General features: G+C 38.3%; 1 protein-coding gene across 2 annotated transcripts in view; it reads right to left on the bottom strand.

Annotated features, from left to right (window-relative positions):
• IQCE (IQ motif containing E) overlaps nucleotides 1-27462 on the bottom strand; it is a 69107-nt gene extending 41645 nt beyond the window's left edge. Inside the window, exons 1-5 of one of the 2 annotated variants that reach the window (XM_043976822.1) lie at nucleotides 27328-27462; nucleotides 21090-21137; nucleotides 20184-20229; nucleotides 7500-7628; nucleotides 1542-1612 (exon numbers count right to left, since the gene is read on the bottom strand). In XM_043976822.1, the coding sequence (XP_043832757.1) occupies nucleotides 1542-1612; nucleotides 7500-7628; nucleotides 20184-20229; nucleotides 21090-21137; nucleotides 27328-27363 (330 nt within the window). In that variant the 5' untranslated portion in view covers nucleotides 27364-27462. The remainder of the gene's footprint in view (nucleotides 1-1541; nucleotides 1613-7499; nucleotides 7629-20183; nucleotides 20230-21089; nucleotides 21138-27327) is intronic. The other variant, XM_043976823.1, reaches the window with a different exon arrangement.
• Between the last annotated feature and the right edge of the window lie 460 nt (nucleotides 27463-27922).

Raw genomic sequence — 27922 nt, 5'->3', positions numbered from 1 at the left:
AAAAAGTAATTCGGAAATGTTTAACAAAATTAATAAAAACACAATACAATACAGATAATGTTAATTTGTGGTTTTCAAAGTCAAGATGTAGCCCCAATCTGTTTCTATTTGAGTTTGACACCACTGATGTAAATAACTTAAAATAAAATGACTCTAAGTTTAAAAAGAAAAAAAATTCAACAGTAAAACTGCATTGATGCTTTAATGTTTAGTTGTATCCAACTCTTTGTGACCCCACTTGTAGTTTTCTTGGCAAAGATAATGGAATGGTTTGCCATTTCCTTCTCCAACTCATTTTACAGATAAGGAAACCGAGGCAAACAGGGCTAAGTGACTTGCCCAAGGTCACTCAGGTAGTGTCTGAGGTCACATTTGAATTCAGGTGGTCTTGACTCCAGGCCCCACTCTATTCACTGTACTACCTAGCTGCCCCAAATAGATAGGATTTTATTGTTGCTGTTGAGTTATTTCTGACTCTTTGCGATTCCATCTGAGGTTTTCTTGGAAAAAATATTGGAGTGGTTTACCATTTCCTTCTCCAGTTCATTTTACAGATCAGGAAACCAAGGCAAACAGGGTTAAGTGACTTGTCCAGAGTCACATAGCTTTCAAGTTCTGAGGTCAGATTTGAACTAATGAAGATGAGGCTTCCTGACTTCAGCCCAGCACTCTACCCATTGCACCACCTAGCTGCCCTACAAATATATATTTATCAATAATATGTGAAATGTTAATCATATTATATACCAAGTAAGTTTATCAATAATAAATCTCAGTGAATACACACCTTAGTTGAATAAGCTTAGGTGGCTAGCAGACTACAATTTGAAGGTTTAGGTATTTTCCTGGTCAGTGTATACTTTGTATTATTATAAATCAACAAATACTTATTAAGCATTAGTCTGTTCCAGGTACTATGCTATGTACTAGAGATAAAAATACAAAGCAAAAAATAGTCCTTTCCCTATAGATTAGAATGTAGACTCCATTCTAATGGGAGAGACAATATGTACGCAAAAAGGTACTTAGGGAATACATACAGAGAAGATGGAAAGTAATAAACAGGAAAGACACTAGCAGCTGGGGAAAATGATAAGCCCCATGCAAGAAGATGGTACATTGTGCTAAAGCAGGTTAAGATGTTAGATATGAAATGGGATCCCTGCTTTCTATAGAACTTAAAGCAACTCCTGCCCAGTAGGAGCTAAAGTCTTGAAGAAAGTAAGAGATTCTAAGAGGCTGAAGGGAGGTGGGAGAGCATTTGAGGTATAGAGAGGCAGCCAATACAAAGGCTCTGAGACTGACTAAAGAATTTCATGTGTGAGGAAAAGCAAGTAGATCAGTGTGGCCAGACTGTACAGTGCATGGAGGGGAATAACATATAAGAAGGAGCCAACTGAACTGATTAAGAACTTTAAATGGAAAATGAATTTACATTTCATCCTTAAGTTAATAGGGAGCCTTGTCAAGCATTATTTTTCTTTATCCATTGCCAGAAATTTTCATTGTGTTAAAACAGTAGAGAACAAAAGAAATACTACCTTCTTCAATTCAATAATCTCATCATACATATCTTCCTTCTCTCTATAAACAGGGGCCCCAGGACTATGACCTAGAGAAAGACACAAAGCAAATCACTTATAAGATTATTTGGAAGGGAAAACAAAATCCTTAGCTTTACTATAACCAGGATCAAGAACATAATGTTTTCTATAACCAAAGATCCCAATGTTTCAGACAGAAGAGAAAAAGTTATTTTTCTCACATAATACTAAGCATTTAATAGGATTTTATAAACAATCTATATTGTAACACATAACCAATTACAGAAATTTCCCAAAGACAGAAAGCAAGAGTGAAATTCAAGAAAAATAAGGATAGGGGGCAGCTAGGTGGCGCAGTGGATAAAGCACCAGCCCTGAATTCAGGAGTACCTGAGTTCAAATTCAGCCTCAGACACTTGACACTTACTAGCTGTGTGGCCCTGGGCAAGTCACTTAACCCCTCATTGCCCGGAAAAAAATTTTTTTTTAATTAAAAAAAAAATAAGGATATAAACACATAATTTTTAGTCAAAATAGAATAAAAGGAAAAGTGTAATAGGACTGGAACATTGAGACTCTGTTTAAGATCTCAGTTTAAATTCTTCAGATTTGAGGCTCCCAAGACAAAGACTGTGAATACTTATTTCTTTGTTGTTTAGTTGTTTCAGCCATGTCCAACTCTTTGTGACCCCATTTGGGATTTTCTTGGCATCTTAAAGATACTAGACTAGTTTGCCATCTTCTTCTCTAGCTCCTTTTACAAATGAGGAAACTAAGGCAAACAGGGTGATGTGCCCAAGGTCATACAACTACTAAGTGTCTGTCTGAGACCAGATTTGAGATTGGGAAGATGAGTCTTCCTGACTTCAAGCCTGGCACTCTATCCACTGGGCCACCTAGTTGCCCAAATCCTTATTTCTGAAAGATAATTAACACGCTGATGTTAAAGTTTATATAGCTTAAAATACAATGACCAGCAACCAAAAAGAGTAAACAACTCATGTATGGGACACAATAAAAAGGAATTAGAATTTAAGTCAGATTTTAAAACTGAAGTGATTATCCTGTGGAGATGAAAGTAAAAGTAAGTAAAATAGTTAAAAGTTTTGGGAAGTAGGCAAATACAAGCTCGGTAGAGATTTCACTGGGTCTTTTTCCATTAAATCTTTTTGTTTGTTTGTTTGTTTGTTTGTTTGCTTGCAGGCAATGGGGGTTAAGTGACTTGCCCAGGGTCACACAGCTAGTAAGTGTCAAGTGTCTGAGGCTGAATTTGAACTCAGGTACTCCTGAATTCAGGGCTGGTGCTTTAACCACTGCACCATCTAGCTGCCCCTCCATTAAATCTAAAAAGAGTGTATAGTTTGTTTAGCTCCTGCTGGGAATCACTCTAATTTTTTTTTTAATTTTTTTTTTTTATTATTATTTTGGTGAGGCAATTGGGGTTAAGTGACTTGCCCAGGGTCACACAGCTAGTAAGTGTCTGAGGCCGGATTTGAACTCAGGTACTCCTGAATCCAGGGCCAATGCTTATCCACTGCGCCATCTAGCTGCCCCAATCACTCTAATTCTTAAGTGGGCAGTGATCCTATTTCATATGCTACCTCCTAACCTGCTGTATAACAGCATGTATACCTGAAGTAAAAAAATCTCATTGTCACAGTTGTAAGGGCCCTGAAAGCCCATCTATTCCAACCTGTATCTGAAAAGGGATGCCTTCTACAACATTCCCAACAAATGGTGTCATCTAATCTTTTCTAGAAGACCTCTAGTAAAGGAGAATCCAATACTTCCTGGTGGCAGACAATTTTATTATCAAACAGTGTTAACTTGCTATAAAGTTCTTCTTTGTGTCAAAATTAAGTTGTCCTCTTACAACTTTCACCCATTGCTCCTATTTCTGCTCTCTGGGACCAAAAAGAATAAATCTTTTTGTTGTTGTTGTTGTTGTTGTTGTTTTTGTTTTGCAGGACCATTGTCCTGCAAAATGACTTGTCCAGGGTCACACAGCTAGAAAAATAATAAATCTTTTTTCTACATGTCATCCTTTCAGCTACCTGAAAATAGCCATCATATATCCATGTAGGTGGGTGGTACAATGGATAGAACATTGGGCCTAGAGTCAGGAAGACCTGAGTTAAAATCTGGCCTCAGAAACTTACTATCTGTGTGACCTTGGACAAGTTAACTTCCATTTGCCTCAGTTTTTTCAAGTGTAAAATGAGAATAACAGTAGTACCTACATCCCAGGGTTGTTGTGAGGATCAAATATTATCTCATTGATCTCAAAGGAGATAATATTTGTAAAGCTTTTAAGATAGTGCTTGGCACATAGTACAGCCTTAATAAATGGTGTTTCTTTCCTTCCTTAGTCTTCTTTTCTAAGGTTAACCATCCCAGTTTCTCCAACAGATCTTCATCTGGCATGATTGCCTCAGCATAGACTGCTTCCTTATGGATGCTCTCTAGGTTGTTACTACAGGTCTCAGAACTGAGCACCATACAACATATGCAGGCTGTTCATAATGCAGCAGGATTATCATCTTCCATGTCATAGATTCCAAGCCTCTTAACATTGCTTAAGACTTCATTAGTTTTTTGGGGTTTTTTTAACTTCCATACTGAACTGTGAACTCATCTTGAGTTTTCAGTCTAGTAAAACCCCCAGATCATTTTCACAAGGACTCTTGTCTGGCCATGCCTCCTCAATCTCGTACTGGTGAAATTTATTTTTTCAAACTAAACAATAAGATTTTTCACTTACTTCATTACATAAATGTTTTATCTTATTAGATTCAGCCTATGATTCCCACCTGTTGAAATATTTTGTCATCCTTACTCCCAGTCAATGTGTCTAAGCTTCATGTGACATCTACGAATTTGACAAGTGTGCCTTCATCCTATTTGGTGGTAAAAATCTTGAACAGAATAGAGCTATAGACAGAGATCCCTCTGTCTACTAGAGGCTTCCCTCTAAGTCATGAATGGATACTCTTTGGGTTTCATTAGTTCAATAGTTCTCAATCCACGTAACTCTGCAATCTTCTACTCCATATTTCTCCATCTACTCCAAAAGCAAGCATACAAAATATCCTGCCATAGCGATTAGAATGCTCAATTTGAAGTCATAGAAATTGGAGTCAAATTTTTGCTCTGGCATCGTCTAGCCATGTTAACTAAAAGAAAGTTACAATCTTTCTAAGTCTCAGTTTCCTCTTTGTAGAATGGGAATAATAATGTCTTTAGTACTTACCTCACAGAGTTATTATTAGAATCAAATGAGACAGTGGTTATAAAATATTTTGCAAAATTCAAGGTGCTATATAAAATCAGCTATTATTATTGTTCTTCTTGTAATTATTTTACAGAATTCTCTATTAGTAACCCTGTTAAAAATGAAAGTGAGTTCTTTTAGGTCTTTTACCCAAAGAAATCATGGAAAGGGGAAAGGGTCCCACGTGTACAAAAATATTTATAGCTGCTCTTTACGTGGTAGCAAGGAATTGGAAGTTGAGGGGGTGCCCATCAACTGGGGAATGGCTGGACAAGTTGTGGTATATGAATACAATGGAATACTATTGTGCTGTAAGAAATGATGAGCAGGAGGAGTTCAGAGAAACCTGGAGGGTCTTACATGAGCTGATGATGAGTGAGATGAGCAGAACCAGAAGAACATTGTACACAGTATCATCAACATTGAGTGTTGACCTACTGTGATGGACTATATTCTTCTCACCAATGCAATGGTACAGAAGAGTTCCAGGGAACTCATGATAGAAGAGGATCTCCAAATCCAAGAAAAAAAAAAGAAGGAAAGAACTGTGGAGTATAGATGCTGATTGAACCATATTATTTCTTTTGTTTTGGGTGCTGTTGTTTTTTTTTTCTATTTTGAGGTTTTGCATCACTGCTCTGATTTTTTCTCTTGTAACAGGATTAATGCAGAAATAGGATTAATGTTATTATGTGTATATATATGTGTGTGTATATATCTATATCTATATGTATACGTATAGAGATATATAGATATAACCTATATCAGATTACCTGCTGTCTAGGGGAGGGGGGAGGGAGGGGAGGGAGGGAGAAAAATCTGAAATTGTAAAGCTTGTATAAACAAAAGTTGAGAACTATCTTTACATGTAACGGAAAAAATAAAATACCTTATATGTAAAATAAAATAAAATTTAAAAAAAAAGTCAGACAAGACAAATGCAGCAGAATATTATGGTAAGAAACAATAAATATGTAGAATTCAGAGAGAAAAAAAAAATGAAAGTGAGTTTAGTTTGGTATGACTTTTGATCAAGACCATGCTGGCTCTTTGTGATCATTGCTTCCCTTTTAGATGTTTACAAACTGTCCCTTTAATAATAATGCATCTAGAATTTGCCAGAAATTGTAGTCGCTCACAGTTCTACATTCTATAGACTCTATTCTTTTCATTTTTTTTTTTTGAAAGCTGGTTCTTTTAGTACCCTATGAAGTAGTTTTGTCTGGGGCTAGTGATTTGAACATATCAAGGACCACTACCTTTTTACTTATCCTGTGTTACAACTCCCTATTAAAAAAAAAAGACAGACAGATGTATGTATATATACATAAGCATATGTAAAAGTATATGTATATGTATATGTATGTATGTGTGTATAAGGGCAGCTAGGTGGCGCAGTGGATAGAGTGGTGGACTTGGAGTCAAGAAGACTCATCTTTCTGAGTTCAAATCCAATCTCAGATACTTTCTAAGTGTATGACCCTGGGCAATTCACTTAACCGTGTTTGTCTCAGTTTCCTCATCTGTAAAATGAGAAGGAAATGGCTATTCCAATATCTTTGCTAAAAAAATCCCAAATGGGGTCACAAAGAGTCAGACATAGTTAAAAACAACTGAACAAATTAAATACTTTCATCTTTTCAATCCAAAAACCATGCTCCTTGACAGAGAAAACAAAAGCAAAATAAACATTGAATAATTCTGTCTTCACTCCATTGTGTTATTATTTTCCTATCCACCCAGATCAGTGGTACTATCCCTTCTTTAATCTTCCTTCTCTCTCACGACTCCCCACTAATGGCTAAAAAAGTCCTTTATGTTGTATTTAACATTCACCACTAGTCTTCATTTATTCTGAGCTTTGGCAGTCCTGATATTCTTTTTCTGTCATTGTTTTTGTTTGCGGGGCAATGAGGGTTAAGTGATTTGCCCAGGGTCACACAGCTAGTAAGTGTCAAGTGTCTGACGCTGGATTTGAACTCAGGTCCTCCTGAATCCAGGGCCGGTGCTTTATCTACTGCGCCACCTAGCGGCCCCCTAGTCCTGACATTCTTACAGAGATACACCATGCTTTTGTATTCAACCTCCTTTATCTGCCAAACCTCATCATGTCAAATGTCACAATAAACCCAAAGGTTCTATTGTTTTAACTCAAGAAAAGTGATTTTTATCTACACTCATATGTTCACATTGCTAACAAATGTGCTTTTGCTTTTTAATTCCTAGTGCTTCCTTCAAATATTATGGAGTATTACTAGAGGGGTTAGTCCACACATGTCCTAAGTCTAGGTCTGATTTCATAAGTTGAATCAAACTTCTTGAGAAGAAAACAGCATGAATTTAATGTGATGCTATCAGCACAAAACAGGTCAAGCTTTACCCTATAATAACTAACCAATATTCCTGGGTTAAGGTAAGCTGTGCCAGTACTCCTAAATTCATATTACCCAAAACCCCAAACCCAAATGTACAGTCATTTAGTTTGAGAGAGCATCATAATCTACAAGTCATATGACATGACAAATGCTAAAAGCTTTAGGAGTGAATAAAAGTTACCTAACTCAAACCATTAGGATAATGAGTTGCATTCTATAAGTTGCATTCTAGACCATCTTCCAAATTTTCAGGAACTCCTCCAGGAGGATTTCTCAGCAGAGATGCAATGAATTGAAGCAGTCATATACCTTGTTTTGAAGGTCCAAGCCATAGCTTCTGTGGGGTTAAAGCCATCCTGCCACTGAGAGGCATTGTCCCTGTTGCCTTTAAATATCTCCAAGATGCGATCTGTTTAGGCTTAGTGTGATAGGGAGACTCTAAAAAAGAAAGATGGAGACAATGTCAGAATAACAAAATACTATTTATCCCTCAATAAATTTGCTGAAATAAATATAAGAATAATACCTCTACGCAAAATTTTTCTGCTCAAATTAGTTATATGCACTTAGAATTATAAATGTATAAGCCAAGAAAAATTCAGAAAAAATTTTCCCTTCAAAAAACAAGAAAAAAAGTTTTTATATTTTTCCTTTATTTTCTACATGTCAAATTTCTAAATGACCAACTATCATAATTCAATGATCAGACCAAATTATACATAATATTCTTTATATCCCTAATAAGGTAACTATAAATATGTCAAACTCAAACTATTTGAAAAACTGTACTGGGATGTTTAGAAAAACCAAATACAAAAGCCCAAAGTAATATCTAATCAAATAAAGCTAGACTGATCCATCTTGAATATTTATAATGCCCTGAAATGCTTGCCTTTCAGGGATAATAATGAGAAAATGATCATTGTAGCTGAAAGATCATTCACAGACATGATTCAAAAATTAGAATGTTTAAAAATATGAATATTCGAACATTTAAAACCCACACACAATTTTTTAAATTTAATGATATAACAAATCCTCAATTTTATTATTCATGTTAATGGAGAATAATGCAAAATAATGGATAATAAAATTGTCTCCAAAATGTAATATATGCTTTGGAGGAGTAGTTTACCTTTCTAATTAAGTTTGTCTTAGGCTAATATGAAAATGAATTTGTGTTCCTCATGTACACACCAGACAGAATTTGCCATGATGCAAAGGAAAGTTAATCTATGATTTAAATTGTGCTACAGATAACTCCAAAGTAAATGATTCATAAACAGATGATTGAGAGTTGGTAGTATGCATATTACAGTAACATTAAATGCAAAAGAGGACAGACATATACCACACATATCCACAAATATTATTCTAAGTTTGATTATAAAAACATCTCTTGCTTATACACAAACAGCAGTTCCAGCATATCAAGCACTTCAGTACTAGAGGTATAGAGGCTATAACCAAGGAGAGTAAAGAAACCTGATTAACTGTGCTTTAAGGGAATCAATAATATTATTCACAACACGTGTACATGAAAAATATGCTGTTTATAATGTGAGAATAAACTATAAGTCAGAAAGCTAGGCATTAAGGAATAGAATATCTATTAAAAGTTATAGAAGAAATTGGAAACCTGTTCTCCTGAGGGTTGATCCACTGGGGTAAAAACAGTTGAGGTCTATACCGAGCCGAGAGTCAAGTCATGAACTTATATCACCTTTATTAAGTATATACCAATTGTTAAAACACTCTTCTAAGTGCTGGGGATACAAAGATGAAAAATAACACTGTCCTTACCCCTTAAGCAACTTACTATCTAAAGAAGGGTTAGGGAAGGAAACAGGTATATATACAAGTAACAACGATAAAAGGCAAAGTATGATTAAATAAGTAAGAGGACAAACAAGAGTGATGTGATGGGGAGAAATTGCAAGGAGGAACATTTAGTCTTGAGGTAAGGGGAAAAAATCAAAGATAACAAAGTTATCTAAAAGTGGAACAGGCTGCCAAAGCCAGTAGCTTTCTCCACAAAGGAAGTTTTCAAGCAGGCAATGGATAACTACTAGTAATCAGTTATACTGTAGAAAAGATTCTTTTCAGAGATAGTTGGACTAGGTGGCTCTGAGGTCCCTTTTAACTTTAAGATTCTGCAAAATTTGAGAGATAATAGACTTCTAGCTAAAGGGATAATGAAGATAGTTCCTGAGCTAGGCCTTAAAAAGAAAGATTTCAAAGTGTGGGGATAGAGTAGGAGTGTCTGCTCCAGAAATGGAAAAAAAAAATGCATGGAGGTAAGAGAAGATAGGGTGATATTATAGAACTTCCAATTGTCCAGTTTAGCTGGAGCGTAGAATACTTGAAGATAAATATTGTGAAATATAGGTGGAAATGTACACTAGAGATAAATTATAGAAGGTCTTAAAAACCAAACTAAAATGTTTGCATTTTACTCATTTGACAGTGGGAAACCACTATACAAAGCTCTATGATTTTTTTTTTTTTTGGTGAGGCAATTGGGGTTAAGTGACTTGCCCAGGGTCACACAGCTAGTACGTGTTAAGTGTCTGAGGCTGGATTTGAACTCAGGTCCTCCTGAATCCAGGGCCGGTGCTTTATCCACTGAGCCATCTAGCTGCCCCTATACAAAGTTTTAAAGTGAGAGAAAAGGACAGAATCAAAACTGTACATTAGTACTTAAGCAGCTGTATAAATGATAGAGAGGGGAGAGTCTAGAGGCAGACAAAACAGTTAGTTAGGATACTACCTTCAAAGTATAGGTAAGAGGTAAGAAGAGCCCTAATTAAAATGGTGGCAGTAAAAAGGGAAAGGAGGCCTGAATGTGAAGGAAAATTAAAAGGTAGAACACAGATAGATGACTTTGGCAGCTAATTTGATATAAGGGGTGAAAGAGAAGGAAGAGTCAAGGATTACTATAAGATTTTAAGTGGGTGACTGAGAGAAAAGTGGTACCCTCAACCAAAACAATGAAGTTAGGAGGAGAGATGATTATAATATTGGTGAAACAGCAAAATAGTAACAGTTGAGAGACTGAAGTTAAAAGTAACCAAAGTTAGAATCCTATGTCATAGATTTGGAGATATAAGGGAACTTAAAGGCTATTTAATCCAACTCCCCCTCATAGATGAAGAAACTGAAGCATAGGCAATTAGGGAACCAAAATATAAAAGCCTGGCATTTATGGCCTTCTACAATCTGGCTCCCACCTACCTTTCTAGCCTCATTTCATACTATTCTTTATAAATTCTATGCTCCCACCAAACTGGACTACTAGTGATTAGTAACTTGTGATACTCAATGTGCTAATTTGGGGGGGGGGGGGCAATGGAGGTTAAGTAACTTACCCAGGGTCACACAACTAGTAAGTGTCAAGTGTCTAAGGCCAGATTTGAACTCGGGTCCTCCTGAGTCCAGGGCTGGTGCTTTATCCACTGCACCATCTAGCAGCCCCCTCAATGTGCTATTTTAAACAGCTACTCCCCATGCCTGGAATGTACTCCTCTTGATATCTGTCCCTTAGTATCCTTTTGCCTTCTTTCAGGACTCAGTGTACACCTTTCCAAGAAGTCAGCCCTGATTCCCCATCCACCCACACACCCACCCAGTTGCTGGTCTTCTGTCTCTCCTCAATTCCTCTTGAATTTTACTTATTTTTTTTTGTACATCTTGTATACCCCTTCCTCCCCCCCCCCTTACAATAAAAGTTCCTTGAGACTATTTCATTTTGTCTTTGTATTCCCAGGGCCTGGTACAATGCCTTACAAACAGTCAACGCCTTAATGTTTAGAAAAATATATATATTTTTAATTAATCTGGAAGAGATATCTAATTGAACTTATCTGATTTTAAAATTCAGAACAGGGAAAGTAAAACTTAAATAAATAACTAGAATACTTAAAAGTATACTTCAGTTACATATTTTGAAAGAAAAAAAGAACGAAAAGGAAAATAAGGAATATCACTTGGGGAAAAAAAGGAGGACAGAGAAACAAAAGAACAAAAAGGAAGAGAAAAAGTGACACAGAAAGGGAAAATGTGACAGAAGATACAGAAGAGAGAGTGAGGCTCTCTCTCTGCCGGGGCAGTGAGACTAGAGAAGGAATAGTAAAAGAGATGGGTTCAAGAGAGTCTCAAGTTTGGGGTAAACTATTCTTTTCATAACCTTCAGTTTATTCACTAGGACTTTAGAGTAATAGAGTGTTTCAGGAGGAAGTGGGGCAGAGCCAAGATGGCAGAGAAAAGGCTGTAACTCTGGGGGCTCCCCACACCATCCATCCACATACCTCCAAACAATGCCATAAAACAATTCCTGGAACAGTAGAACCCACAAAAGAACAGAGTGAGATCATTTTCCAGCCAAAGACAGCTTAAAAGGGCAGCAGGGAAGGTCTTCTGTACCAGGGTGAGAGGGGCGCGCAGCCATGTTGCACAGATCCAGTCCCCAGCAGGCCAGGCCTCCAGAGCCTCGGAAACATTAGCATCAGCAGCTACTTCTGGAATTCAGCTCATGGATCAGTGAGGGAGTCCAGCGGTTGGCTGGGGGTGGGGGTGATAGCAGGGGTCTCTGCTGGAGCTGAGACAGAGCACCTGTGTTCTAAACCAGGAAGCAGATTTGAGTGGCAGTGGCCCAGTGGGGGAGGGACACAAGCACACCAAGCTTACAACTACAATGAATCAGATTTCTGCTTCCGTGTTAAAGAGTAAGCAGGCTCGTGGTTACTTACAGGCCAGGTGAGCTGAGAACATGCCTCTCCTTAAATTGTACCACCTAGGACCTCCTGACACTTGGGACAGTGAGTCCTGGAAGCAGAGCCCCACTTTAAATTGGAATTAAAAGCCAAGAAATAGGCTAGGATAATGAGTAGGTAGAAAAAGCTGTGGACCATCAAAAGTTTCTTTGGTGACAAGGAAGATAAAAATATACCCTCAGAAGAAGATAACAAAGTCAAAGCTCCTACATCCAAAGCTTCCAAGAAAAATATGAATTAAGTCTCAGGCCACTAAAGCACTCAAAAAGGACTTTGAAGATAAAGTAAGAGAGGTAGAAGGAAAAGTAGGAGAGGTAGAGGAAAAAATGAAAAGAGAAATGAGAATGATACAGGAGGGTCATGAAAAAAAGTCAACAGCTTGAAAATCCAAATTGGCCAAATGGAAAAGGAGATACAAAATCTCTCTGAAGAAAATCATTGCTTAAAAATTAGGACTGGGCAAATAGAAGCTAATGACTTTATGAGAAATCAAGACAAAATAAAGCAAATCCAAATGAATAAAAAAGTAGAGGGTAATGTCAAATATCTCCTTGGAAAAACAGCTGACCTGGAAAATCATTGCTTAAGAATTAGGATAAAGCAAATAGAAGCTAATGACTTTATGAGAAATCAAGACACAATAAAGCAAATCCAAATGAATAAAAAAATAGAGGGCAATATGAAATATCTTCTTGGAAAAACAGCTGACCTGGAAAACAGATCCAGGAGAGAGAATCTGAAAATTATTGGACTATCTGAAAACCAAGATCAAGGAAACAACTTAGTCATTTTCTTCCAGGAAATTGTCAGGGAAAATTGCCCTGATATTCTAGAAGCAGAAGGTAAAATAGGAATTGAAAGAATCCACCAATCACCTCCAGAAAGAGATCCCAAAAGGAAAACTTCCAGGAATATTATAGCCAAATTCCAGAACTCCTCAGTCAAGGGAAAAAATATACATATATAAATATATAAATAAATAAATAAATATATATATATATATATATATTTTTTTTGTAGGGCAGGCAGGGTGGGGTGGCTTATGTCTGGGGCCAGATTTGGACTTAGGCCTCCTGGGACCAGGGTTGGTGCTTTGTCCACTGTGTCACCTAGCTGCCCCATGATGACATCTTTAAAATAAAATTAAGGGGTGAGAGGAATACAATGGAAGAAAGGGAAACGGAGAGATGGAATAGGACAAAGTAGCTCACATAAAAGAAACAAAAATGCTTATGGAGTGGAGGGGAACATGGGGAAGGAGTGGGGGAGTGAGTGAACCTTACTCTCATCAGAACAGGCTCAAAGAGGGAATAACATACAGACTCAAGTGGGTATAGTAATATATCTTGCCCTGCAGGAAAGTGGGAGGGGAAGGGGATAAGGAGGGAGAGGTGAAGGAAGGGAGGGAGAGCAAATTAGGGGAGGGAGCAGTAAAAAGCAAAACACTTTTGAGGAGGGTTAAGGTGAAAGAAGATAGAAAACAGAATAAATATCAAGGGGAGGGAATAGGATGGAGGGTAATAGAGTTAGTAATAGTAACTGTGAAAGAAATGATGAGCAGGATGCTATCAGAAGGATTTATGAAAAATGCAATCCATCTACAGAGAAAGAACTGATGGTATCTAAATACAGATTGAAGTATTTTTTTGGTTAGTTCCTCTTTCTAAAGTTATTTCATCTGTTTTCTTGCACAATGTGACTAAGGTGGAGATGTTTTGCATGACTACACATATATAACTTATAGATTTCTTAGGAAGGGGTGGGGAGGGAGGGAGGAGGAGAATTTGGAACACAAAAGTTTTAAAAAATGAATTTGAAAATTTGTTTTTACATGTAACTTGGGAAAAATTCTAAATAAATTATTTAAAAAAAAGTTTCAACTTCTTAACATTGCTCTTTCAAGTCCTAATTAGTTGGTGAATCCTTGTTCTCAGCTCATTTGATTTTTATACTTAAAAGTTTCAGAGGGGGGCAGCTAGGTGGCACAGTGGATAGAGCACCAGCCCTGGAGTCAGAAGGACCTGAGTTCAAATCTGGCCTCAGACACTTAACACTTACTGGCTGTGTGACCCTGGGCAAGTCACTTAACCCCAATTGCCTCACCAAAAAAAAAAAAAGTTTCAGAGGCTCCTAATCTTTATAGGATAATCCCAGCAGCAAAAGTAAAGAAAATCACAAAGGAAATTGAGGGATGGTGGAGAAAGGGCAGGGATTTGCCTGAGCTCTCCCAAGTTCCCTTCCAAACATCTTTTAAAATGCCTCAAAACAAATTCTGGAGAGACAGAAGTCACAAAAGGACAGGGTAAAACAATTTTCCAGCCTGAGATAACCTAGAAGGTTGGCAGGATTCTGTTGCACTGGGATGAGAGTGGAGTGCTGTCTAGCACAGCCAATACCTTAACAGACTAGTAGCAGGCCTCACCTCTGCAAGCCAGCAGCAGGCCTTGGGAGCAACTGAATCAGCACCAGCAGCTTCTGGGCTTCCAGAACTCTCAGCTGACAGACAGTAAAGGGGTAAGACAACTGGTCAAAAAAAGATCACAGGCCTCCCTTTGTTGCCACTGGGTGCAGGATTCTGTTGCATTGTCCATATACAATTCTAATGTGAGAATATTATTGATATTATTGGGGACCCCTTGCTGTGTGAGCATGAGACAGTGTATGTGAGAATAGGTCCCCTGCTGTGTGAGCATGTGACCACCCTCAACCAATCAGTTTGAAGTAGTGTGTAAGGAAGATGGTTTAGTCAGTTGGTTTTGGGAATTGGTGGCTGGAACCTTGACGGGTTGGCAGCTGAAACAGGGGTGGCTGAGGTAGTTAGGGGTTCTCCTATTCTTTCAGAGATACTTGTTCTCTCTTTGTTAACCTCTAATATATTTTAATAAATGTTTAATATCTAAACTGTTAAACTGTTGTCCTAGTTAGCTTTCCCCACAAAGGGACAGATAGGGTAATCACACACATTTAGTTTTACTCGTTACACTGGGTCTAAGTCCTTGGTGTAGTTCCAGGGCAAGAAGGAATAGTAACAGAGCTTGTGGCCATAAGGGAGTGGGGGCACCCTGGTCACAGTTCCAAGGCAGAAAAGAATATTTGTGGTTGCTCACAAACCAGAAGAGTAGTAAACACATCTCTTCTTAGATCAAACAACCTTGGAAAAACTGAAAACTTACAACCCCGCAGAACTAGCTCTAAAAATAGTGGCATTAAAAACCCTGAAGCTTGGGACAGTGCTCCCTCTTCACCCTGGGAGCAAAACCTAATTTTATCATAAAGTTAAAAAGTCAAGAAATAGGCTGGGAAAATGAGCATAGAACAAAAAAATAACTTGACCATAGAAAGTTATTATGGTGACAGGGAAGATGGAAACACAAACTGAGAAGACGACAAAGTCAAAACTGCTATATCCAAAGCACCGCCCCCCCCCAAAAGAAAAATGTGAATTATTCTCAGGCCTAAAAAGAATTCCTGGAAGAATTCAAAAAGGATTTTTAAAATCAAATAAGAAAGGTAGAGGAAAAATTAGGAAAAGAAATGAGTGATGCAAGAAAATCATGGAAAAAAAAGCCAACAGCTTGGTAAAGGAGGCACAAAAAATGAAGAAAATAACACCTTAAAAAAACAGAATAGACCAAATGCTAAACAAAGCACAAAAATCCACTTTAGAGAAGAACTCCTTAAAAAGCAGAATTGGCCAAATGGAAAAATATGTACAAAAATTCACCAAAGAAAATAACTTCTTAAAAAGTAGAATTAGGGGGCAGCTAGGTGGTGCAGTGGATAAAGCACTGGCCCTGGATTCAGTAGGACCTGAGTTCAAATCCGGCATCAGACACGTGACACTTACTAGCTGTATGACCCTGGGCAAGTCACTTAACCCCCATTGCCCCACAAAACCAAAAACAACAACAACAAAAAAGTAGAATTAGCCAAATGGAAAAGAAAGTACAAAAGCTCAGTTAAAAAAAAATTCCTTAAAAATTAGAATTGGGCAAGTGGAAGCTAATGATTCCATGAGACCTCAAGAAATAATAAAACAAAGTAAAAGGAGTGAAAAAATGTGAAATGTCTCATTAGAAAAAAACAAGTGACCTGGAAAATAGATCCAGGAGAGATAATTTAAGAATTATTGGGCTACCTGAAAGCCATGATCAAAAAGATAGTGTAGACCTCAAAAAACTGCCCTGATATTCTGGAACCAGAGGGTATAATAGAAATAGAAAGAATCTACCAATACCCTCTTTAAAAAGATCCCAAAATAAAAACTCCAGGAATATTATAGCCAAATTCCAGAGCTCCCAGGTCAAGGAGATTGCAAGCAGCCAGAAAGAAACCATTCAAATATTATGGAGTCACAGACAAGGTAATCCAAGATTTAGCACCTTTCACATTCAAAGATCAGAGAACTTGGACACTTATATTCCAGAAGGAAGAAGAGCTAGGATTACAACCAAAAATCACCTACCCAACAAAACTGAGTATAATACTTCAGGGGAAAAATGGACATGTAATGAAACAAGAGGCCTTTCAAGCATTCCTGATGAAAAGACCAGAGTTGAATAGAAAATTTGACTTTCAAATACAAGACTTAAGAAAAGCATAAAAAGGTAAATAGGAAAGAGAAATCATAAGGGATTCAGTAAGGTTAAACTTAAGGGGTGAGAAAGAAGAATGCACTGGGAGAAGGGGAAAGAGAGAGGTAGAATGGGATAAATTATCTCACATAAAAGAGGCACAAAAAAGTTTTTATAATGAAGGGGAAGAAGGGGGATTTGGAGGAAGGGAGTGGAACGCTTGAACCTTACTCTCATTGGAATTGGCTCTAAGCGGAAATGATATACGTACTCAGTAGGGTATAGAAATCTATCTTACCCTACAGGAAAGTAGGAAGGAAAAGATACGGGGAGGGGGTGATAGAAGGGAGGGTGGATTAAGAGAGGTGGTAGTCAGAAGCAAACACTTTAAGGATGGGCATGGTGAAAGAAGAGAGAGAGTAGCATAAACAAGAGGAAAAATAAGATGGAGGGAAATTCACAATAGGACGGGAGGGAAAGAACTGTGAAAAAATATTTGCAGAGAGTTTCCCTGATAAAGGCCTCATTTCTCAAATATGTAGAGAACTGAATCATATTTATAAGAAAACAAGTCAGTTTCCAATTGATAAATGGTCAAAGGATATAAATAAGAAGTTTTCAGATGAAGTAATCAAAACTATTTATGGTCATATGAAAAAATGCTCTAAATCATTATTGGTTGGGGAAATGCAAATTAAAACAATTCAGAGGTGCCACCCCACACCTATCAGATTGGCTGATATGACAGAAAAGAAAATAACAAATGTTGGAAGGGATGTGGGAAAATTGAGAGACTAATGCATTGTTAAGAGTTATAAACTGGTTCAACCACTCTGAAGAGCAATCTGGAACTATGCCCAAAGGGCTACAAAACCATGCATACCCTTTGACCCAGCGATGTCACTACTAGGTCTGTATCCCAAAGAGATTTAAGAAAAAAAGGGAAGGGACATATATGTTCAGAAATATTTGTGGCTGCTCTTTTTGTGGTAGCAAAGAACTAGAAATTGAGGGAATGCCCATCAATTGGGGAATGGCTGAACAAGTAAGTTGGGGTATGTAACAGTAATGGAATATTATTGTGTTATAAGAAATGATAAGCAATATGGAAAAATCTGGACATACATGAACTAATAATACAAAGTGAAATGAGCAGAACTAGAACATTGTACACAGTGACAGCAATACTGTATGATGATCAACTGTGAATGACTTAGCTATTTTCAGCAATAAATGATCTAACACAAATTTGAAGGACTCATGATGAAAAATGTTATCCACCTCCAGAGAAAGAACTGAAGGAATCATAATGGAGATCAAAGCATACTTTTTTTTTACTAGCTATTATTTTTTTATTGGAAGCAAACCAAAATAAATCCTATTATTATTTCCTACTACTTATTACCTTCTCTTTTTTTTTTAAGTAATATATGCTTTTATTTAGTTTTGAGTTCCAATTTTTATACCTCTTTCCCTCCCTGAGGCAGTAAGCAATCATATATTGGTTATACATGTATAATTATGTAAAACATGACTATATTAGTAATTTTGTACAAGAAAACTTGAATAAAAGAAAAAATGAAAGCAAGTGAAAAATAGAATGCTTCAGTCTGTGCTCCATCAATATCAGTTCTTTCTTTGGAAGTGGATAATATGTTTCATCAACAATCCTTTGGGATTGTCTTAGATCATTGTATTGTTGAGAATAGTTGTCATTCGCAGTTCTTCATCAAACAATATTGCTGTCTCTCTGCACAGCATTCTCCTGGTTCTGTTCACTTCACTATACATTAGTTCATACAAGTCTTTCTAGGCTTTTCTGAAATCATTCTGCTTGTCATTTCTTATAGCACAATAATATTCCATCACCATCATATACCACAGCTTGTTTAGCCATTCCCCAATTGATGGACATTCCAAAGTATAATTTTAAAAGCTTTTTGACTTTTTTTTTGGTCTGTGTTTTCTTTCACATGACTAATATGATAATGTTTTGCATGACTACACATGTATGACAAATATAAAATTGCTTGCCCTCTCAGGGAGGGGAAGGAGAGAAAGAATTTGGAACTCATAATTTAAATAAAATGAATGTTGGGGGCAGCCAGATGGCGCAGTGGATAGAGCACCAGCCCTGGAGTCCGGAGTACCTGAGTTCAAATCCAGCCTCAGACACTTAAAACTTACTGGCTGTGTGACCCCGGGCAAATCACTTAACCCCAATTGCCTCACCAAAAAAAAAAAAGATGAATGTTAAAAATTATGACATGTAATTGGGGAAAATAATAAAATATCAAAATATTGAGGAAAAAAGCAATATTTTTGTTTTTTTTAATTTGTCAATGACAGGAAATCCTACTCTAAAATCTCATTCTGGTGCCTCATCATGATACAGTGTTTCTCAAAAATTATGCCAACAAAGCACAATCCTTGGCAAATGCTACAAAAAAGGGTTGAACAAGAATCAGGTGTGAGTAAAGATCACCTGAAGACAAGCCTACCTGAAGTTAGACAGGCTCATCTAGCCACCAAGTGGTGAACTGCTTTTTCACTGTCCCAGGAGGACTTGGGAATACAAAGACAAACAAAATAGTCCTTACCCTTAATAAACTGACATTCTGTAGGAGCAGACAACATGGATACATAAATACAAATATTTGTAGCACACCCTCTGGTTACCCCCTCAATTTGCAGTCACACTCATAATCTGGGTCCACAGAGGACAGCTACCCTGTGACCACAGCCTCCTACACTCAAGTGCTGCCCATTAACAGGCAATCAGTAGATACAATTAGCTCTTAGTGACAACATTTACTAAGATGGACTCACAGGAACAGTAATAACAAAACATTTCCCTCTCAGAAACCTACCACAAATACAGTGGCTATGAGGTAAGGGGAGGAATAACATGAAATATAATTTGAAAGATTGGCTAGAGCCATATCATGGAAAATATTAATTGTCAAGCTGAAGAGTTTCTATTTTATCCAAGAGGCAAGAAGTAGCCATTGAAGTTTCTGAATAGGGGAGTGACATGACTAACCCATTTAAGAAGGAAGATCCTTGTGAAAGCTATGGGAAAGATGGATTGAAAAATGGGACAATGGAGAAAGGAGCACAAGTAGGTGGCTATTAAAGTCATCTAGAAGAGGGGTGATGAGGGAATGAATTAGGGTGGTAGTAGCCAGTAAGGAAAATCAGATGGCTTTCCAAAGAAGTTGGACTAGAGTAAGACTTCTTCAACTTTTTCTACTCGCAACCCCTTTTTGCCCAAGTTTACGCAACCCTGGTTACAGAGATATATAAAACAAGTATACAAAACCTCTTACTGTTGCCTCTCCCACATTCAGCTACAGAATCCCACATGGGGTCACAATCCAGTTTAAGAAGCTTTGGACTAGATTACTTCTGTTACTGCTTCTAACTCTAAAATGATACAATTCAACAAAAGCCCAAGTCCTATCCCAGAGACCACTATAAACATAAGCCAGGAAACTGAGCTGTCTGACTTCACCCATCTGTAGAAAGAAATTATCTTGGCCTATTTCCTAGGTCACTAGTGAGGAATATAACACTTCCAATATAAAACACTTTATGTGTTTCTCTATACGTATAAGATCAGAGGAAAAGAACTATATCATACTTACTTGGTGATCTTGGTGGATATTTGTGAAAAGTTTTCTTTTTTGATTTCTGAAAGGCAGAAGAAATGATGTCAAAATAGGCTGTGTTTTTAAAAACTACCACTAATGAAACACTTAACGTGTGACCTGTAAAAAAGTTCAGAATAATTTGCAGTAATATGTCAGAGGGGGTCTCATAGCAATTAACTTATCTGACCTAAAGAAGAAGACTGAAAAGGCTTACAACACAATGGTCCATCAAAATAAGATCAGATTTAGCCTAAACCTAAGACTTATATGGGGATTCAAAGACATGTATGTAATAATACAAAGGAAATGTAGAAAGCCTGACAACTTAAGAAGAATTAAGCCAGATTAGGATGCTACCCAAAAAAGGCTATCGACAACTCCATAACTCCTTGTCCACCATAGCTTAGTTATAATTGGTAGCTTTTCCAACTGCTCTTGATATAACAAGCTACCACCACTATAAACAAGTGTAAGTCCTGTTAATGAAGAGGCAACCAATGCAAAAAAAGTATTCTCTCTGAAACATTGTTTTCAACAGTATAGAATGGCCCACTATACATCTGTAGAAATTAAGACGTCATTAAGAACTACAAGAGCCTTTCTTTTGGAGGAATTTGGATGTCTTTATTTCCTAGTAGAGACAATGAACGTTATCATTTATTTGAACTCTGCCACTGAACAGTTGAAATGCTGAAGATTTTAATTATTCAATTTGTAAAAAGAACTTCTTTGAGAATCTCAAACCTGAATTTTTTAAACCCTAAGGAATATTTTACATTTCTACTTCAAAACCTGACCCATACAGAGTAAAAATGGGACCAAAGTACTGTCTAGGATGTTTGAAAGAGTGAATTTGCCAGAGTACTGAAGCATACAGCTGATTGGAAAGTGTACACTTACCATCTCTAAGTCTGATTCGTAGGTAATCGCAGATAGACTGTCATCTCCCTAGAAAAAAGAGATGTGTACACCATCATTTTATGAATCTGACTTGGCTCCTAATACACTCATCTCATAAAATCTCCTAAGCTAGCAACAGTGAATTTAACTATACTAAGAGAAGAAACCAGACCTGTGAATACACACACTGGTCTAGGGAACTCTCAACAAGGAAAATCCCTCTTCCAATGTTATCCATCCCTGGCATCCTTGCCATTTACTCTCTCACTCCTCACCCCTATCCCACCTGGAATAGCACACTCCAAAATGATCATCCAGAGACCCTTTCTCCCCTCTCCTCCCAGGAAGAGTTAATTCACTCAGTTTTGGAATTCCCATCCTGGGGCTGGTCCTGATTGACAAATGAGTGAGTGCATACAAACTTGCCTAACCCAATATATCTAGGCAGCCCCAGACCACATTTCATATCCCATGGAGCTTTTTGCCCTAGGCAGCCAGATATCTGCCCTCCTTTGGACCAGCAGTCTGTTCCCCTTCCCCTTTCCACAGGTTGCTCTAGGAACAATAAGAAAATCAGTACTAACATTGATCCCGTAAATGATATGGAAATGAAATGACACTCGCTTGTTTCCATCTCCCAAGGCCAAAACTTCCTTTCCTGGCTACCACTCCAATTGGTATCTATTAGAAAATAAGCTGGGCAGCTAGGTGGCACAGTAAAAGAGTGCTGGCCTTGCAGTTAGGAAGATTCATCTTTCTAAGTTCACATCAGGCTTCAGACACTTACTAGCTATGTGACCCTGGGAAATCACTTAACCGTCTTTCCCTCAGTTTCTGTAAAATGAGGTAGAGAAGGAAATGGCAAACTACTAAAGTATCTTTGTCAAGAAAACCCCAAATAGGGTCACAAAGAGTTGGACAGGACTGAAGAATGACTGAACAACAACCGAATATAAGCTTCTTGAGAGCATGATGAACTACCCACTTCTATATCTGTATCCTCCACAAAAAAACCTAAATAAGTGCCTTTTCATACATTCAATGCAGATTTGTACCATAAGGACAAATAAAGTTCCCCACAGAATGGAGTTAATTAACTTACTCTAAGTTACAGAATCCATATATGTCAAAGATAGGAAAGACTTGAATTCAGGTCTTCCTGATTCTAAAGCAGCTCTCTTTTTCTACTATCTCACAGTGACTCTCAAGACTCTGGTCCAAAAAGAAGAAAATCTTACAGACTGAATAGCTGCTACTTTATTCACTCTTGCTATCGGACAATATAGGTAGAAAGAAAAAAGAGTGTTGATTCATTAACAATAAAACACACTAATTGTTTTCTACAGAAACTCTAGATGTTTTTGTAGTTCTGGTTTTAAAATAGTTCTAAATAAAAATGTTTCATTTTAAGGAAGAGGTGCTCTTATTTTCTCCTTCAATAAACGCTCTTGGTGATGAGAAAGGCCACAGACTATATAATGCATCTAGGAACCTCTTCTGTTAAATGCTTGTTGAAAATTCTGTCTTCAAAGCCCACTCACTGACGTTACCACATTGGTGAGAAAGAGACTTCTATTTACGAAGATCCTTTCCCACTTCCAATTTTTAGAGGTTAGATATTAGCTAGGTGAATGTGTTGTCAAGACTGGGTTGCCAAGTAGGGAAAAAAACCCATATTTCTTCATATGGAAGAATATGCCAATTTACCTATTCCTAGTCTAGATTCAGTTGCTCAGAAACAGAAAAAATGGAAAGTTTTCAATGCCTTTCAAATATAATGGATACTTTTATCACCAAGTGCTGAAGATCAAGACTAACAATGTTACATTCAGATTTTATAGCAAGTATGTTGCAAGAGACATGATTTGTCTCACGTATACTATTCAAGGCCAGGTAATAATATGCTGTTAGAATCCCACTGCATTTCTCATGCCTGGGGGCTGTTCAAAAAGTCATTTACTAGGTTAACCACTGGTGCTTTATGCACAGTACAGTAATTTTGTTGGTTCTACAAAATTTATTCAGACATGTATAGCAATTGTTATAGTGGATCCATTTCACAGTTGCTATACATTTTTTGGCTCTTTTATAATATATTATTACCTGGATTTGGATAATCTTCAGAAATAAAAACACCTACTGGAAAATGTGATCTTCAGCACTAGGTGCTGACCTTAAAAGAGGTTGATATATTCAGCCTGAGCCAAGACAAATGTTTGGTTACAAGATTATGCATAACCATTTCAACAAAGGAAAGAATATAAAGTAACCACAGTATCCAACAGCAGCATTCATCAGCTCCCAACCTTTGGTCTAGGCTCCCTAAAAATTCCACGTTCTAGTTAATGAACCCTAAAAAGAGAGAATCTCATAGTGGGATGCCATTTATGCCAATGAGGGAACAAATGATAGTCATTTAGTTGTTTGAAACACATTATTATTAATTAAAGTATTCACATAGGATAAGGATATGAGCTATTTTGAGGTAAAACATGTTTTGGTAAGTACTAAGCTATCTTCTTTCGATCTGCCTAAAAATTTCTGAAAGCATGTTTCTGTTCAAAATTCAATTAATAGTTACCAAATATCAACAATGTTGGCTGGCCTACAGTGCTATAATAATGCAATAGCTGCGCCTTCTTCCTTTATGATTGCAAATCTATTTCAATTGCTTGATTTATAGCTGAAGAAACCACAGCCCAGGAATGTTAAAGTACTTGTCCGTTAATCACACTAAAGGGCAATAAGTAAGTAGTGGAAACAGGATGTGAACCCAGGTCTTCTGGCTCCAGATATACTACACTGCAAATTATTCAAATATAGGATTCCTCAATCCCATATTTAAATTCTTTCATTAGAATGTAAGTTCCTTGAGGGCAGAGCCTCTCTAATCTTTGCGATTATATTTAGCACCCAGCATAGATCCTAGCACTTAATAGGCACATAATAATAAATGTCTGCTGGCTGACTGATTCCAACACCCTGAATAAAAGACACTATTCTTTATTGCTTATGAAGTCAACTTAGGTGCTTCCTGGTCCTTTCTGGTCAACATTTCTGTCCTAGGGTGAATTTACTTGATTAGAAGAGTGATTTTTTTTAAAAGAAGTGAAAATGAGAACCTGGTGAAGCAAGAAAAATGTTAATGGGTAGGGATAAAAGGGGAGAATGAAAGACATCATTTACTGACACAATTTCAGATGAAGAAGGGACAAATACCACATACAGTGTTTAATTTCCCAAAGGAAGAATTCCTTGTAGCATACCTGTCTTGTTATTACTCAGCTCCTTTATTAACATACTACTACATCTTTCAGTTAATCATTCTGCTCCCTGCTGTGATAACACCATGCACAATGCTTAAAGAGGGACAGGATGGGTTGCTTCACAGGAGGAGGACAAAAAATCAGGGTATTTGCATACCGTTAGAGCATTTCTACACCCTTGCTTTCAATTCCTGCAAGCTTTTCTTGACAGTTTTGAAGAAAAGATAAAAAAAATTTGATGTCAGTCAAGAAGGCCCTCTTCACTGTTGATAATCCCTATTTGATGATCAAATTACATGGCTCAAACCCATTATTGTGCAGAATTTTACATGATTTTGCAATCTAACCTAGACATAACTTCATGACTTTAATCCACCCTTTATGATCTAAACTATTGGATAAAAAAGTGACAAAATATAACCCTAATTAGAAATTTAGTGAGACATATGAGACTGTGAATATATCCTTATACAAGTCTATGTAAACTCCGACCTCTCTTAATTCTTCTGGAATATAACTGGACAGTAGGGAGTTGAGGGGACGATGTAGATAATCCATAAATCATATAATCCATTCAAAGTTAACAGAGTTAAATTGGTTTACTACAGGATTTCAACCTAGTGCTACAACTACTACCAGGCTTGAGGGTTACCTATATTAAGGTGATGTGCTCTTTCACTTAACCTCTCAGCCTATTTCATCCTCTATAATGTAAGGATGAGGTTTAACTCAATGGCCTTAAAGGTCCCCTCTAGCTCTAAATCTATAATCCTATGATCCAGGCACATCTTAGCCATTCCTTTCTCCCTTGAGCTTTCATAATCATCACCACTAAGTTAAGCTGATTTTACCCACTATAAATTTGTTATATAGTTTGAGAAACACAGTGGTTTAGTTGGTATAACTTTGGAGTGAGGAAGAACTGGATTCAAATCCTGCCTCTAACATGGATTAGCTATGGCACCAGAGACAAGTCACTTCCCTTATCAATGCTTTTCAGGCAACTGTACTGCTTATCAGTTACTAATCTGCACTAGAAGAGGGAGTTTCTAAACTGATGAAATCAAAGATCTGGATAAAGCTCTAGCATAACTCTCACACTTTCCTGTCAAATCTCTTGAGCTACAATTTCTACTCCCTAGAAAATTCTCCAGTGACTGTTCCAAACATTTCCTTCTTTCAAGGTCCCAGACCTTATAAAATCCAGGGTCCTTTCTAGCTCTAATCGTATGAACTGTATCCCAACCCCTAATACTTATAGCAAATTATAACTTCTTACTTCATTGACAAGACTAGGGTCATCCAACAGAAACTCCCACAAGTCCCCTCCTCCATAGCTCATAGTTTCTCAGCATCATCTGTACTTTGGGAAGATCACTTTGGCAGCTAACTGGAGGATGTACTGAGGAGGGAGACGGTGGAAGTAATTTGGGGTTAGGATTTGGCAGGATAGGAGAGTTAGTAAGGCATTAAACCAAAGGTCTAGGAAGGAGAGGATAGTAGAGGGTTAAACATTAAAGGCTCCAGCTTATGAAAGAAGAAAATTGAAGCAAGAACATAGGTCATAGACTGGGAAATTACTGAGGGATAAAATGTTTAGAGGTCACATTATAAGAATAGGTTAGGAGTAAAGCAAAGCAAATAACAGGAGGTTATGATTAGATGAAGAAATTTCAGAATTCTTTATCACTTAAGTGGAATACTTGCAGGTGACGGTGATGAAGGGTACAACCTTCCCTGGGTATTGTGCAGGGATTTCAGGGAAGGGGATGAAGAGTAGGTCAGGGGAATTGAAGAGTTTGAGGAACTGGTAAATTGAGGTATTTGACTATCAAATTAAGTCCCCTTGTTTAAGTAAGAGCTGAGATAGTGAGAAAGTCTACGAGCCAGGTACTGAATTTCTTGAGAAGAGGAAGAATGGTATGGCGGCTGGTTGAAAACAACCCCCAAATTCTAGATTGGGTAGATTTGGATAAAGTGAATTTCCAAAGAGAAGCTGCTGAATCTTGGGAGCAGAGAGAAAGTCTGGAAATGGCAATGGTTTATAACAGTATTTCAATTTCTCCTCAAAGACCAGTGTGTTGGGAGATAGGAGAGAGAGTGCAACCAGTAACGGAAAGGATGGCCAGGGATGTGCTGTCTCTGGGAATTCCAGTAGTCAGAAAGAAGAGAAAAAGAAACCCAAAATGACGGGAAGGTCATTAATTATGGAATGGGAATTGCAGAGGGCACAGTAGAAAGAGCTGCAGTATGTCAGGGAGGGATAGGGTGAAGGTGGAGGATGAGAGAAGAGGGGTTGGGTCACTAGATGATCGCTCCCTTCACTTCCAGTTCTAAAAGTCTACAGAATGCCACAGGATTTGTAAAAATACAAGGACACGAGTCTAAAATCCGGCCTTGCCATTTATTTCCTTGGAGAAGTCCCTGCCCACCCTGCCACGCCCCCAATTTCCTCATCTGTAAAATAAAGATTAGATTGGCTATGTGACCCCCAAGGTCCCTTCCAGTTCTAAATCTTTTTTTTTCTAATAATTTTAAAGGAAGAACAAATGAAATTGCTACTTCCTTTGCCAGGATCAAATGAAACAATAAAAACAGTATAAAAAAGCATGTCCCAAAAGATTCAGCGCCTTTTCAAGCTTTCATACCTTAACGCCGAGCTTTAAAATGTTTATCATACACTAAGACTTTTAGGACACTGTCTCAGCTTATTATTAGAGCTGGAAGGACCCTCAGAGGCTAGTCAGCCCCTTCGCTTTCACGGAACAGAGGAGGAAACTGAGGCCTAGGGAGATCAAGTAAGTGAACCGAGAGGATCAGGGGCAGCATTTGAACCCAGGTCCTCCGCCGGCCCCACACTGTGCACCCACACCCCTCACGGGCCACACCATGCATCGCATCACGGGGGCGGTGGTGGCCGTTGAGCATGAGGAGGGAGGTCCCCTCGGGGTGGGCCTGTTTCCTTCCCTTACCGCTTCCGAGCTCTGCTCACTGATTTCCTGTAACATAGTGGCGGCCGGGTGGGGGGCCCTCGGGAGCTGGGAATGGCGGGATCCCCGCTAGGAGGCGCAGCTAGTCACAGACTCGGTGGGCCCCGGCGCCTCACGCCCGCCATACCCCCCACCCCCCGCCGCCACCGCCGGCGCCGCCGCCGCCACCGCCGCCCGCCGAGTAGGCTGCAGGCACAGCTAGCGCCCCCAGGCCGGCCCCAGCACTTCCGGGGAACCGTCTCCATGGCAACGGCATCGCGCAACCAACGAAGCTCCGGCAAGCCCGCCTTCAACAACTCCGGAAACAGAGAGCGACGGTGAACGTTCCCAGGGGATAGCCGCAGGGCTCCCTGGGAAAAAGGAGCCGGATGGAGGCGGCAGCTGGTGGGGCCGGGACTACAGAGAGCGCGCCCAGAGTCTACAAGCTTGAACTGCAGGAGGAAATAAGTCCTGGGAGAAATGATCTCCCCAGGCTTCTTAGCTCTGGCCAGTGACGTGGGTTCTGGAGGATGGGGAAAAGGGGAGAAGGATGAGAAAGAGGAGGAAAAGGACTGTGGGTCTCGGTAGGCATAGTAGG

This window comes from Dromiciops gliroides, chromosome 1, assembly GCF_019393635.1.
Source record: "Dromiciops gliroides isolate mDroGli1 chromosome 1, mDroGli1.pri, whole genome shotgun sequence".
In the NCBI taxonomy this organism is placed as follows: domain Eukaryota; kingdom Metazoa; phylum Chordata; class Mammalia; order Microbiotheria; family Microbiotheriidae; genus Dromiciops; species Dromiciops gliroides.
Note: the sequence above shows the minus strand (reverse complement) of the source record. Positions and strands in the feature narration are given on the sequence as shown.